Here is a 15,463-nt window from a genome sequence, read left to right as displayed (position 1 = left end):
CTGAGGCAGGAGGCCCTTCTGTAGCCCTGGCTCCAAGGTACTGTCCCCATCCTCCAACAGATGCTGCCCTAGATGTCATGTGCCAGGTTGCACAGCTGGGTCAAGAACCCATGACCTCAGTTCTCATCCCTCTTTGCCTCTCTACTCCCAGGACCACCCTTAACCCACTCAGGGATTCCTGCCCACTACCCACACCCAAGGGGACCCCTGTGCGGGAGAGAACTACCTAGCTTGGCATTGTCACCACCTACCAAGCAAAGCTATTTAGCTTGTTTTCCTAAAAAAAAAAAAAATACCAAATAATGTGTGGAAGTCTTCCCACAGTGTGAGTAAAGAGACATTCCAGTCAGGCCCCTTCTGATTTGCCCCATCCTGGGCTGCAGGCAAGGGTGGTGCCCTTGGGTGAAGACAAGAGCCTGCTCTACCTGGGGACCCTTCACATGGGAGGTGGGAGAGACAGGCCTCCCAGACCTAGACACCTCCCAACAGTCCGTCTCCAGTGAGATCTACAGGTTCTGCTGAGGAAAAGGTCTCACTGTATTGGATGAAAAAAGTGAAAATGGGTTTCCTACAGCAGACTCTGAGGAGGACTTGGTGCAAGTGGTTTGTGTGGGAGCAAGGAGGCACTTGGGAGGAGAAGCTGTCCTGAGTCATCAGCACAGCTGGACTGGGGCACAGGGATCATGTGGGCCAGGACCACATTACAGGTGCACAAAGCATCCACACAACCGTCCCCGCAAAACTGGGAGGCAGAGGCATCTACCCCAGGACCTCTGAGCAGAGGGGGCCCCAGAAGGCTGCACCAGCATGGGGCTATCAGGGAAGGACCAGGGACACTGAAACTGAAGCCGAAGGGGGACCCACACCCTGCTGTAATCAGAGGACAGAGGGAGATGGCATGTGCGTACTGGGGGCCACTAGGACAACACCTTTTTTGGTAAAGCCCATTCCCTGGAGAGAAAAAAAAAAAAAAAAAACACAAATATGTGTCCTCACACACAAATTTATGTCTAAATAAAAAAGGATCCAAACTATTCATGGTGGTAATGGCTCCATTACAGCCCGAGGGTGAGGCTGTCTGGTTAAGCTCCAGGAGAACCTGGGCTGTCCACAGACGCTCACTGCCAGGCAGCCACAGCCACCATGTTTGGGAACAGGGAGCCCCCTTAGCCCCTCCCTCCCAGAAGACCAGGAGGAGGGCACCACAATGAACGTGTGTCCTGAGTCCCATGTGTAGACGGTGCTAATGAGGAACGCCCATAAATGGCGATGTCTGCACAGCACGGCCCAGATCCCAAGCAGACCCCGCACGGACGCCCTTTCCCACCCTCCTTTGCTGTGGACACAGTTGGCCAGGGAAGAGCTGTGTCATGGGCCAGCAGAGCAGCCCACCTACTCACATCCTCTTTGAGGGGACAGACTGCAGAAGGGGGAGCTCAGAGCAGGACCATCAGTCACATTATGATGCTGGTAGCCACAAAATGCCAACCACAGTGCCCCATCTCTGCCCACTGAGCAAACCAGCTCATGTGTGGCACCTGCACATCTGCAGGGACATAGGGAATGGAGATGACTCTTATGTTCTACCAATGTGACCATCAGAAGCTCCCTCCAAAAATAAACCAAAAAATCCCCCAGTGAAGAAGGGAAGGAGCTCTCAGTATCCACAAGTTAGTTAGCAGTTACCCTTTTCAGAAGGGCATCGCTTTAGTCTTAAGGTATCTGCCCCATGCAGAGCAGAAGAGCTGAGAGTAGGTAACACGATCGGCCCACTGTGGGCATGAACCACAACGCCCCAAGGGGAGGTCTGACCCAAAAGCCCACATCCTCTCCTCCAAGGACCTCCTGGCTGCCATGTAGCTGTCATCCATGGGTCTTTCTTTGCCCTAAGTAACTTTAAAACTGCAGTGTAGCCCACCTGAGCTAGAGTCTCAGGATGAGGCTGTGGTAACAGCTGCCCAGACAGGCCAGCTCTTCCAAAGAACTGGATGCAGAACGGGGTCCCATCCCTCCTCCCCAGGGGAGACTGCTCTCTGGTCTGCATGGAGGGGCAGAGATGGGCAGGTCAGACACTCAGAAAGGGCATGTGGAGCCGAGGGAGCAGAAAGCAGACACCCCCACCACAGCCACGAGGAGGCAGTCCATCAGATTTATTAATTCCTATTCAACATAACCCCAGAACACGGGAGCAACTCTGTATAACTCTAGAAACTCACAGCTAGCTCCAAAACAATGGAAATTTCAAACTACAAAAGATGAGTTGTATTCAGCAAATATAAAGGGTACTTTTAGGCTGTGTTGAAAGTTTATCAGACTATTTACAGCACCCAGGTCCGGGTTCATATCTCGCCAGCCTCCTTCTCCTCAGACTTCCGTGAAGCCATCTTCCCATTGGAGCTTTCGAGCCTCCAGTCAGTGGGACCCCGCTCGTGCCGCCCGCAATCCCAGGACTCCTCTCGTGGCGCCCGCTCTCTGGAGAACCTAGGAAATGGGAACAAGAGGCTCAGCAAAGGCTGCCATCCCCCTTCTGGCTGGCTGCTCAGGAACTGCAAACATGGACCCGCAACACTGGGCCAGGGAAGGCCGTGCCCCCACCACAACTCAGGAGCCTCCAGCAGGCCAGATGGCAGCCCAGCCTGCTACCTCAGGCCCAGCCCACTGCAGAGGGAGCATTAGGTAGCCATTAAAAAGCAACCTTTGCAAAGATTTTTAATTAAGAGGGAAAGCTTTCGCTATAACATAAATGAAGCAGAGAACACAACAAAATTATACATGTGGAATATAATCCACCACGTAAAAATACAATGGGAAAAAAGACCAAAATCAAAAATCACAACAGAGGTAAACAGAGGCTGGTGAGGACACAAGTCTGAGCTGCTCTGTGAGTGCAGCATGCTCAGACTGGCGACAGTGAGTGTGCAGCCCCTGCAGCACCCCTTAGAGTGGTGTGCATGGCCACTCCACAGCCCTCAGAGTCCCACTCATGACTCCCAAAGGCCCCAACACTCGGCTCCACAGCGGCCCAGCCAGGCTCATAAGTGCAGGCCCAGCCCCATCCCTACCGGATATGGCAAAAGGGCCCCACTGAAGACCCTAGCAGACCCTGGGAACACAAAGAGAAGGGGCTCACTCCTGGTTGCAGCTACCGAAGGAGTCAGAGTAGTTACTTGTATTTCGCACTCCGGTCCCTGGAAGCCCGGCGGTGTCCCCGGCTGTGGCTCCGGGAACGGCTGCGGTGACGCCGGTGTCTATCTCGGGACCGGGACCGGGAGGACTTCCGTCGCTCTCGGGAGTTAGATCTTGACCGCCTCCGACGCCGGTCCCGGGAGCGTGACCTAGAAAAAGCAGAAAAAAGGATCTGAGACTCTGGCCAGAGGCTCTGTGGGCACAGAGCTCCACAAGGGTCCAGCTCTGATGCCCTCCTCTCTCAGCTGCTTCACTGATATTCCCCCTTCTGCCTCCTACAAATGTACAATTTAGGTTTAAAATACTCCCAGCAGTTACATTTCTGATGGCCAGACCCTTCCCACTGGTGCCTTCTCCAAACCTCTCTCCTGGTCACCCTGCAGGCCTCGGCAGCACCCTCTGACCTTTCCTGTCATTAGTGGTGGATGACTCCCTGCACTAAGACCCAACCAACACCATCTGTTATGCCCTTCAGCAGCCAGCCCTGCCTACGAGGTGACAACCGCGAAGTTATGAACATTAAATATTAAGAAAATGCTTGTGGAAAGACATTAGACTGAGAATACATCAATGAGTCTGGAAACCTACCTCCTGCGATCTCTGGTTCTTGATCCAGACCTAAAAAGGGAAAAGAAAATGAACAATTTCCCCAAAGCACCCCCATTTCTCACCACCTCCGGGGAGGTGCCTCAGATCCAACAGGTGAAGGAACGCCTCTAAAGACCTTTATCTTCTAGCTGCTCACTTGCTCCCGGCCTGCAGTGGGAAGTGCCAACGTTTGTGGGATGAGCCCCGCCACCCTCCAGCTGCTCTGTGGCACACTCAGGGGCACCTGAAGTTCATAGGGCTCAGGATGTCAGATGCAGCCTTGCAAGGTTACCACAGGCCTTTGGGAATGGACATGTTCCAACTGTGCAACGCTGAGGGAAAACCGTGCTGCACTCTAAAGCCTTTGCAACGAATACTGGCACAGAATGTGCAGACAGACGCAGAACACGCCAAGGATGAGCATGAATATAAAGTCACCAAAAAGACACCAAAGTGAAGCAAAGCCTTAAGTTCCAAACACAAGCTTCTTGCCAGATGAGAGTCAAACGAGCTCCTTCTGCTACACAACTAGAAATCTGAAAAATGCACGTTACAACGAGGGCTGATTTTATACCCATTCTGGGAGCACGGTGCAGCCATTAAGGACAAGTGGTCCCACATGCACCTGCAACATGTGTGTGGCTGCAACTGTGCACACAGACACCCCACTATGATAGGAGTCACCCCGGTGCAAAATAGGATTCCATGTTTTGCTTAATGTTTTTATGTTATCCAAGTCTCTTTGTAATCAGAATCTATTGCTGGATAACTGAAACATTAAAAACAAACAGAAAATATAATAAACGTTTGCCCTGAGTTATGCACTAAGGAATTGTTTCAAGAAAGCGCAGTTTTTGGAACTTTCAAGGACAACAAGCTGTGCCCTTCGGGAAAGTGGTTGTTCCTGGCTCCAACCTCTGCTTTTAACTCTAATCAGACTCAACAACTCTACTGGGAGTTGGCATCACAAACTGAATATGGCAAAGCCAAACTCTACCTCCTCTCGCCAACAAACCACTCCCAGTCTACCTACCCAACTCCATGCCAGAAACTTCGAGGCCAGCTTTGCACACCTCATACAGTCTACCAACAAATGCTAACAGTTCCACCCCCAGAACATACCCAGATTCCTTCCACCTCGTTCAAACTGCGACCCCCTTTACCTGGATTCTCCCAACCAGACACTCATGGTCTTGCACTCTGTTCCCCACAGGACAGCATGTGCATGCTTCAAGTCCACCCTTCCTCTGCAAGAAGCTGTCCAATGGCCCCACATCACTCAGCATATAAATGCCATAGCCTGGACATAGCCTCCAACCACTTGGCCCCAAAACCCCTCCCTAATGGATTTTTCCCCCCAGCAAAGCATCACCATGAGACACAGCAGTTCCTTCTCCCACAGGATGTTTCCTACCTGTCCAATTGCTGAGTGCTGACCCCCTGGACCCATCAGAGCAGGTTCTGTGGGCTGAATGAAGAACTTCTCCTCAGCTTTTCCCTCTCCCTCTCTTAGGCCAGCATAGCCAGGCCCTGGTCTGCCACCAAAGCTGCTCTGTTACACACACGCAAGTCCTGGACCAGCCCAGGTATTTAGCAGACCTTGGCCATTCCAAGGAACACTGATGGCTGGAGCAGGCATTACTGAGGCATGTAGCCAGCCCAGTGACCCAGGCTCACCTCCTGCTCAGCCGCTCCTCCCGCTCCCTCTCCTCTCTTCTCCTCAAGCGATCCTGATTTCTCTTCTCTTGCTTTTCAGCCACAGTTTTCTAAATAAATGAAAAATGGGAAAATGAAGGAAGAGAAGTTACACAAACTAGAGTGTGAATGTTGTTTAACAAAGTACCTTTATGTGATCTCAGTACTGGTCATTTAAAAATCTAAGAAAAACTCTTAAGAGTCTTTTTTTTTTTTTAAAGATGACTGGTAAGGGGATCTTACTCCTTGACTTGGTGTTGTCAGCACCACGCTCACCCAGTGAGCAAACCGGCCATCCCTATATGGGATCCGAACCCGGGGCCTTGGTGTTATCAGCACCACACTCTCCCGAGTGAGCCACGGGCTGGTCCCTTAAGAGTCATTTTTAAAACTTCTTAATCAATGGAGAAGATTTAACACATGAAAAAATGCTTTATCGTTACATTTTATAAATTCAATGACAAACCATATATTCTAAGAGGTGCTACACTTCTAAGTCACAGAGAATTGACCACATTGTTTCAAAGCAATCCAGGAAGTATTTTACCCAAAGCAAACTCCAAACACGTATGTCTGACCAAACACATCTTGCAGCTGGGAGCAAAACTGCTGCCACCAAAGAGTGGCCCACCTTAAGGTACTGGGTGCTACCCTGGCTTTTGACCTAACCTCATGGGGATTGCAAGCCAGGGAGGGGAACCATGAAGGCCCTGCACCTGGCTTTCAACACAAGCAGACTTGACTCCCTGGGCTTGATCAAGAATGCAATAGAAGGCAAGAGGCTTTGAGAAACCAAAATACTGAAACACCCTCCACACATGCTGAGCTGAGAAGCACTAGGTGCCATTCTGAGTATCCCTCACCCCCAATATCAACTCAAAGCCCTTTCACACCCCTAGACCAAGTTAATACTTAAGTTCCTAAGGTTGCAGGAAAAACATTTTAATAAATGCAAATTTCTGATGCAGAAATATATATTAGGGAAAACAAAAAACTTTCAGGTATAATAAAGTACATCAGGACAAATTTCTGGGGTGATATGAAATGGAAATACCATTTAAATGAGAAATGGGATTGTAACATCTCCAACTGCTAAGGAGCCAATTTTTAATGGGATGATAGTGGATACCAAATTGTTATTTATATTCTATTGGGTACATATAAAATACTTTTACATCTTTTACACCAATAAACTTAAAAGGAAAAATTCCAACTTAAAAACGTGTGACAGAATACACTGTTTTTCAAAATTCTATTGGCAACACAGAAGCAAATGTTCTGAGACCAGAGGCTGAGAACACCCTTACTATCATCCCAGCTTCTGCTCCTAGTCCAAGTGCACACGTCACCTACGGGGACCCCTCCTCCGGCATAGAGCCCTGCTGCTTGAGTAAGTGGCTCCTTCCTGGGGTACACAAGGTTCCCAGCCCAGAAAGAGGCTTTGGCTATTGCAGCATTCTGCATTCTATGATCACGTACCACCTGTCTGTCCTTCCACATTTCAGATGTATGGAAGGAAGGCCTCCTACTTCCCAACACCCCATCCTGGGTCCTAGTACAAAGTAGGGAGGCCTCATCAGTTTGAAGAATGACAATTCGAGTCTCTGAAACCTTTTCAACCCTTCTTCTTGGCATTCTGTATTTAATATTTTAAATGTTTTAGAGTCTAACTTGGGAAAATGAGGAGGCTTGAGGAAGAAACACAGGCTGTGTGGGCCAGGGCAGTACAGTGCTGTCAGAAAACCCCATCACCTCTTTATCCTTCTCAGGGGGCTCAAAGGCAAGGTGCCAGGATGTGTGACCTTCTGTCTGGCCTTACCACACAGACAGATGCATTCCCTATCTCCAAACAGAAGTTCTTTCAGAAGTGGACAGAGCTGTTGTACCCTGGGACTGGACTTCACCGTTTTCTTCCATAAATGAGGGAGTACAGACTATATAAACCTTCAAGGCTCCTTTGGATTCTGAGACCTCATGTCTTTTATGTGAACCCAAGTGATAAAATTTGAGCATTTCACTATAAAACTTGAATTCTTAGAGAAGATCAGAACACAAGGTCTTTTTTTTTTTTTCCTTTTTGTCTTTTTTCGTGTCCGGCAACGGATCGCAACCCTCAGTGTTGCGCCCATACCGGACCGGGACCGGCAACGGGATCGCAACCCTCGGTGTTGCACCCACACCTCGCTCAGCCAGTGAGCGGGAACCGGTCTGTATGTGGGATCCGAACCCTTGGCGGGAGCGCCGCAGAAGTGGACAGAGCTGTTGTACCCTGGGACTGGACTTCACCGTTTTCTTCCATAAATGAGGGAGTACAGACTATATAAACCTTCAAGGCTCCTTTGGATTCTGAGACCTCATGTCTTTTATGTGAACCCAAGTGATAAAATTTGAGCATTTCACTATAAAACTTGAATTCTTAGAGAAGATCAGAACACAAGGTCTTTTTTTTTTTTTCCTTTTTGTCTTTTTTCGTGTCCGGCAACGGATCGCAACCCTCAGTGTTGCGCCCATACCGGACCGGGACCGGCAACGGGATCGCAACCCTCGGTGTTGCACCCACACCTCGCTCAGCCAGTGAGCGGGAACCGGTCTGTATGTGGGATCCGAACCCTTGGCGGGAGCACCACCACACTCCCAAGCGGCGCACTATAGCAGTGTGCCACCGGGCCGGCCCCGGAACACAAGGTCTTTTAAAATTACAGAAACATGAAGATGACCACAAGACTCCTCAGGTTTCTACAGAAATACAATACACTGACGTACTCTCAACTGATCAAGCTTCTCTCGGATCTGAATGAACCCCAAGTGTAACTTGCCCCCGAAGTGATCTGCCAGACGACGATCATTGTCATGGAGACCAAGGTAGGCTGAACAGACCTCACAGACACGCAGCTTTTGCTGCTGAAAACTGGATGCAGGCATGGAATTTCTGTATTCTTCCTGGAGAAAGGGAATAGAGAGATGAAAGGTTTACAGAACTGTCACCATGTATCCAACCTCCAAATTGGAAATATTTGATAGGATGACAGAGGAAACTTTTAAATAAATGTGAAAAACTGGACTGTTTACAAACAGAGCTTCAGATACTTGTAACCAATTCAATTTTCATTGTTTAAGATATGAACAGAGTCATGATATCAAAGCAACAAGGAACATTCAAAACATTCAGACAAGCAGGACCCTCTCTGTTCTTAGAAACCAGCAGGGAAGGCAGGTCTCTGCTCTGTACGATGAATGCTTTATAAGGACCAGAGAAGCAAGAAGGGATAATCTTCAACAAACAAACAAGCACAAAATACAGAGCAAGCCATAGTAGGGACTGTGTCGCAATGTCTGGGAAACTGTACCCCAATGCATCCCCAAAAGTAAAATTTGCAAGGACACATTAGACACTTTCTTCAAAGGAAAAAAGTTTGCACAAAAGAATGGAATAAAATATCCCCCACCCTGCCACCTCGCAGCCACTGCAGAGTCTGTGTCCGATTACAGAAAGTATCTCACTCAGCCTCAAGGCAAAATACACTAAATACAAACAAAAAAAAGCCAAGGGGCACTGTTGCTGCTGCTTGCACTCAAATTAAAACACTCCTTCAAGATCCAGATTTAAGAAACACATTCTAATAGTCATTTGTCCTTTTTTAAACGGACATCTGAAAGTGAATGTAAGTAATCTTTCATCAATTCACACATTCAAAACATTCTCCAGAAAATACAAATTAAAATAAGATATATGTCACTCCCACTAACTGGCAAAGAGGTATAAAAACAAACGCTCTCATTTACTGCTGATAGGAAACTAAGCTGGTACACCTAATGTGGAGTACAATTTAGTAATCGACCTGTTAAAATGGAATGCGTATGCACCATTACCCAGAAACCGTTCCAGGTATTTGTGCTATCGTACATGTGCACCACACAGGCGTAAGGAATAAGGACACGTGCTGCAGAATTGTTTGCAGTAGTGAGAAACCACCAATAACCTAGAAAACTGTGAATGAACAGTCATCCGTTCATAAAATGGAATGCTATAGCAATAAACTAACTGAATAGATCTGAATAGATCTGTATGTAGCAACACGGAGAGATCTCACAAACACCAATGAATGAAAAAATGCAAGTTGCAGAAAAACAAATATAGCATTAATGCAGGGTTTTAAAAATGCACAATGCACATCACCCACACAGTGCACCACACACACACACACACACACACAGACACACACACAGACACACACACACAGCATATGGGTACACATATGTAATAAAGTATGAAGACAACTAAAGGATATATGCTAGAGAGGGAATGAATTGGGACTAGAGAGGAGAAACAGCAGGAACTTGAATTTCCATTATAAATGGAATGCTACATCTTTTATTAAAAGAAAAAACAAAACAAAAAACCTTAAGCAGAAACAATAAGTATAGTGGGCTCACAAGTATTTGATATTCTGCCCCTTTTATAGTTTTGAAACTTTTTTTTTTTTTTTGCTGGCTGGCCAATGTAGGGATCTGAATCCTTGACCTTGGTGTTATAAGCCCTTGTGCTCTAACCAACTAAGCTAACCGGCCAGCATGAGTTTTGAAACTTTAAATGCCACCCTCTCAAATCTTTCAAAATAAATTCTAATTATGCTCAGTAAAAAAAAAAAAAGCCAGTCCCAAAAGGTTACATACTGTATGATTCCATTTATAAAACATTCTTGAATTCACCAAAACAAAGAAATGGGGAGAAGGGGCCGGCCCGTGGCTCACTCGGGAGAGTGCGGTGCTGATAACACCAAGGCCCCGGGTTCGGATCCCATATAGGGATGACCGGTTCGCTCACTGGCTGAGCGTGGTGCTGAGAACACCAACTCAAGGGTTAAGATCCCCTTACCGGTCATCTTTTAAAAAAAAAAAGAAAGAAATGGGGAGAAGATGAGGAATTACCAGGGGTCCAAGAAGTGGGTGTGGCTTATAAAAGGAGGGCTCTTTTCTGTATTTTGACTGTATCAATGCCAGTATTCTGGTTGTGATACTATGCTATAGTTTTACCATAGATTACCTTCGGGGGAAATTGGGTAAAAGATACACAGGGTATCCCTGCATTATTTCTTTTTTCTTTTGGCCACTGGACAGAGAGTACAGGGATCAAAACCTGGACCTTGGTGTTTATTAGCACCACGCTCTAACCAACTGAGTTAACCGGATAGCCTTTCTCTATTTTTTACAACTGCATGTGAATCTACAATTATTTCAAAATAGAAAGTAAAAATAAAATTAAAAAAATAAATTCTCTAACAATTCCTGCAAATATGCTATCCTGAGTAACTAATAACCACTGCCAAATATTCCGTTCTTTCAAATAACTAAGAGTGATAAAAACCCTCAGATTCTAAGCCACTAGAAGTGAGCCAAAAAGCAGGCAAGAAGCCTTAAGACTACTTAACACCTTGCCTGCTCCTCAGAGCAGAAAGGACAGCAGAGGTGCCACAATGCTGCAGAAATCAGCATTGCCAGGGTCCCACACGCCCACACCATCCCGACCTTGCCCCAGTGGTTTTATGGGAGAGGTGTTGCCTCTTAGGGGCATGCTGAGTCCTCTGATACCTACAGTGACAGGGAGGGGGCAGCAATAGGAGGTAAGGATGCTGGGAGTCCTGGGCATGGGGAGCCACACATCCCACACTCTGATCCTCTCTCGAGTATAGACATCCATAGTTATTTTTAGCCAATGTACAAATCTCTGAGCTATCAAAGGGGCTTCTGGTGTCTAAGCAGGAAGGGTTAAGGTCTGAGGGTGCCCTGAGAAGCTGCAGAGCATCCCTACTGACTCTCTGGCCTTTCTAGTGGAGGTATCAGCAGTCCAGTGAGCATGACACTCTTATACATGAACACATAGAACTGTTTGTAGAATTTACACCCAATTAACCAGAAATGGAATTACCCTGCAAACCAAGGTAAAAATGTTGAGAACTTTACCAAGTGCTGGTTACCGTCTGGGAAGTCATACCACCATGGCAATGCCACACAAGGCATTTGAATCACAAAATCATCTGCGACTGTCACATTCGCTGATTCTACGCAGTGTGCTACAAGCATGATCCCACTGTCTTTTAGAGTGATCACATCTAAGTTTTATATACAAAAACATCGTATTTGTATTGTGAATTCTTTTCTCTATCCTTTATGTTAAAGAATTAACAGCAAAAAATATAGTACCTACGAAGGAGTGTGTTGGTGCATCAGGGGTGTGAAAGATTATCCCAGCACCACCTTCCAACAGACAAATGCTGCCAACCTCAATTCCAGCCGCTGCTCGGGCACCACGGAAAGCACAGCCCTGACAGTCCCACCTTGAGTAACTCTATTGCTTTCTTTCCATACCTGTGGGTAGCTTCAGTGAGCATGGCTCTAACACCCATGAGCCCTTAGCACCATGCAGTCAGCTAACTGTGAGCACCTACTATGTGACAGGCACGATGCTGAGGCAGGGGCACAGTGATAACCAAAACCAGGCCTGCACCAGGGCACTACATGCCATTTCCTTACTTCTGCCCCACCTTCCTGCCCCCTACCATCCCAGTAACCTCCTCAGTCTGTGGGTCTCAGCTAATGGGGCTTTCAGGGATCACCCTACTTTACCTAGAGACCACCCCCAACCCAAAGTCACTCTCAAACTCAGACCCAATTTCATTTGTGCTCCTACCTTCATCTGAATGAATCTTAGCCATCTGTTCACACTTCCTTCTGTCTGCGCTCCGCCTCCCCCTGCACCACTACAGTGCTGTCTCCATGACAGAAGGGCCCTTTCTGTATTGCTCACAACTAGAAGAGTGCCTAGCACACAGCTAGAGCTGAGTAAGTGTTTATTAAGTGAACGCACCCAGTTCTATGTCCTCTGACTCTACCATTCCCATCACAAGCCGTCTCTGCCAATACAAGTGGTGAGGATTTGAGAACCAGAAGGCATCCAATGGATGAGTTAATCCAGGAGGAAAAGGGTTGCCAATCATACAAACACTGAGCCCTTGACTCAGTTTCCCCACCACAATGCCAGTGTGTCCTGGCCCAGCACCCCTAGCCTGACACCACTTGGATGCCACCCGCCAATCTGCACAGGTTCTCGCTACCAAAGGTACAACGTCACTAGGAACACACAGGTTTCATTCTTTACATAATCAGCAAGACAACTCTGTGCCAGTCACACAAGCTGAATAAAACCCCAGTCTACCAACACTCCCAGGGAAGCAGAAGAAACAGAGGAAACAACAGTGAAACCGACATCTGCGTGACCTTTACAAGACTGGGCAGGACTGCTCTCTACAGATGAAAACTATGCTCAGACTTCTCTGAGGTAACACAGGGTGAGTGGCAGAGAGAACACACAAACCCAAGTTATTTCCAGTTCCTCTCTAATACTGGAAGTCGCCACTACACCCTGATGAATACAAAGCTGAACAAACTGAAAAATCACCGTTTTTAGATCAATCAGAGAAGTGAGGTCACAGGGCAAACTGCTGCCCCCAAAAGTGGAGAGATAGACAGAGGCACAGAGAATCACAAATTACTGGAGCAGAAACTTCCACGGGAACCAGTGCCAGGGGGAAAAAAAAAAAAAAAAAAAAAAAAAAAACCCTAAACTGTAATCAATGACTTTCTGGAGGTTCAGCAAGCACAAGTCTGACTTAAAAAACTCCATAGGCCCCAGTCATAGGGCGATTCCACACTTTTATGAGTTGTACCTCCAGCTTTGCCAGGCTTCACAGTAAATATCAAAGAAAAATCGCCTTGTGAGTCTGGCAGGGAGAGGGAGAAAGAAACCATTTTGAAATATGCCAGAGCATTCTGTTCTTAATGAGGCCTGCACTCAGGAGAAACTATTTTACCAGAGCCTAACCTGCTGGGGTTTTATCGGAGCCTAACCTACCTGGTGGAAGGGGAAATAAATACCCAACTTAGCCCCCTCTAGCCATCCTGTCCCATTGAAGGTGGGGGTGGAGGTGGGGTTGGGAGTGTGGGAACCTGAGAAGCACTTGTAAAAAAAAGTTCACAATCCCGGGGCAAGGGCTTACCAAAAGACTGAGATCTAATCACAAGACCATAGAATACCCATCCCAACACCTTATCATCACATTACTAAGAGCCTATTTACAGCAGTTCCTTTTACCCACTATATTACCCACCAGTTACCAAGAAAAAATTACCAGGCATACCAAAAGGCAAAAACATGGCTTGAAGAGATAGAGCAAGCATCACAACCTAAGATATAGTAGGGATGCTGGAATCATCAGACTAGGAATTAAAAACAACTATGATTAAATGCTAAGGGCTCTAATGGATAAAGCAGACAGGATGCAAAAAAAGATGGCGGCTGGCCAGTTGGCTCAGCTGGTTAGAGCATGGTGCTGGTAACACCAAGGTCCCAAGTTTGATCCCTCTCTACTAGCCAACTGCCAAAAAAATAAAAAAATAAAAAATAAAAAAGACCTACTATAAGGCTACAGTAATCAAGATAGTGTGGTATCGGTGTAAAAACAGACAAACAGATCAATGGAACAGAATAGAGAGCCCAGAAGTAGACCCACTTAAATATACTCAACTGATTTTGACAAAGGAACAAAAGCAATACAATTAAGCAAAGATAATCTTTTCAACAAATGGTGGCTGGAACAACTGGACTTCCACATGCAAAATAAATGAATAAATAGACCTAGACACAGGTGTTACACCCTTCACGAAAATTAACTCAAAACAGATCATGGACCTAAATATAAAATACGAAACTATAAAACTCTTAGAAGGTAACACAGGACAAAACGTAGATGATCTTGGTTGGTGATGACTTTTTCCGATACAACACCAAAGGCACGATCTGTGCAAGAAATAACTGATAAGTTGGACTTCATGAAAATTAAAAACTTCTGCGAAAGACAAGGTCAAGAAGGGCTGACCAGTCAGCTCAGCTCATTAGAACTCAGTGTTACAACACCAAAGTCACAGGTTCAGACCCCCGTACTGGCCAGCCACCACCACCAACAAAAAGACAATGTCAAGAGAATGAGAAGACAAACCAAAGACCAGGAGAAAATATTCACAGAAGATACATCTGATAAAGAACTATTATCCAAAATATGCAAAGAACGCTAAAACAAAACATTAACATATATAACCTAATTTTAAAAACTGGCAAAAGACCTGAACAGTCACCTCACCAAATACGATACAAACAGCAAGTAAGCCCGTGAAAAGATGTTCAACATCATGTCATTAGGGAAATGCAAATTAAAATAATGAGATACCACTATACACCTATCAGAAAGGCCAATGCCCATATACCACCACCACCAGATGCAGGGGAGGGTGTGGAGCTACTCTCATTCACTGCTCATGGGACTGCAAAACGGTAGACACTTCAGAAAATAGGATGGTGTGGTTTCTCACAAAACTAAACCTCTTACCACATGATTCAGCAATTATGCTTCATAGTGTTTTTATTGAAAAAGTTAAAAACTTATGTCCACACAAAAATCTGCACAAGCATGTTTAGAGAGCTTTATTCATAAATACCAAAACTGGGAAGCAAACAAGATGTCCTTTAGTAGGTGAATGGATTAATAAACTGTGATATATGAAGACAATAGAATACTATTCAGCACTAAAAAGAAATGAGCTGTCAAGTCATGAAGAGACGTGGAAGAAACAAATGCATATTACTAAGTGAAAGAGCTAATGTGGAAAGGCTATAGATAGTAGCTATGTAGTATGATTCCAACTATATGACAATCTGGGAAAGGTAAAACTATGGAGACAGTAAAAAAGTCAGTGGTTGCCAAGCGTTGGGGGAAAGGAGAGATGAACAGGCACAGCACAGAGGATTTTTAAAGGAAGGGAAATTATTCTGTATACTACTATAATCATGGATGCACGTCATTTATACACTTTTCAAAACCCATAGAAAATACACCACCCAGAGTGAATGCCAATGTAAACTATAACCTTTGGGTGGTAACAA

General features: G+C 46.1%; 1 protein-coding gene across 7 annotated transcripts in view; it reads right to left on the bottom strand.

Moving 5' to 3' along the window:
* Positions 1–2,130: 2,130 nt before the first annotated feature.
* LUC7L (LUC7-like (S. cerevisiae)) overlaps positions 2,131–15,463 on the bottom strand; it is a 31,971-nt gene continuing 18,638 nt past the window's right edge. For 5 of the 7 annotated variants that reach the window (XM_008589379.1, XM_008589380.1, XM_008589378.1 and 2 more), the window contains 5 exons: positions 8,233–8,409; positions 5,452–5,540; positions 3,775–3,804; positions 3,168–3,335; positions 2,131–2,481 (listed from right to left, as the gene is read on the bottom strand). In XM_008589379.1, the coding sequence (XP_008587601.1) occupies positions 2,340–2,481; positions 3,168–3,335; positions 3,775–3,804; positions 5,452–5,540; positions 8,233–8,409 (606 nt within the window). In that variant the 3' untranslated portion in view covers positions 2,131–2,339. Of the gene's footprint in view, positions 2,482–3,130; positions 3,336–3,774; positions 3,805–5,451; positions 5,541–8,232; positions 8,410–15,463 lie in introns of all 7 variants that reach the window. The other 2 variants (XM_008589384.1, XM_008589382.1) reach the window with 1 other exon arrangement.

The sequence above is a fragment of the Galeopterus variegatus genome, unplaced genomic scaffold (genome assembly GCF_000696425.1).
Source record: "Galeopterus variegatus unplaced genomic scaffold, G_variegatus-3.0.2 Scaffold5407, whole genome shotgun sequence".
In the NCBI taxonomy this organism is placed as follows: domain Eukaryota; kingdom Metazoa; phylum Chordata; class Mammalia; order Dermoptera; family Cynocephalidae; genus Galeopterus; species Galeopterus variegatus.
The sequence above is the reverse complement of the archived record's forward strand: the minus strand, read 5'-3'. Positions and strand labels throughout refer to the sequence as shown.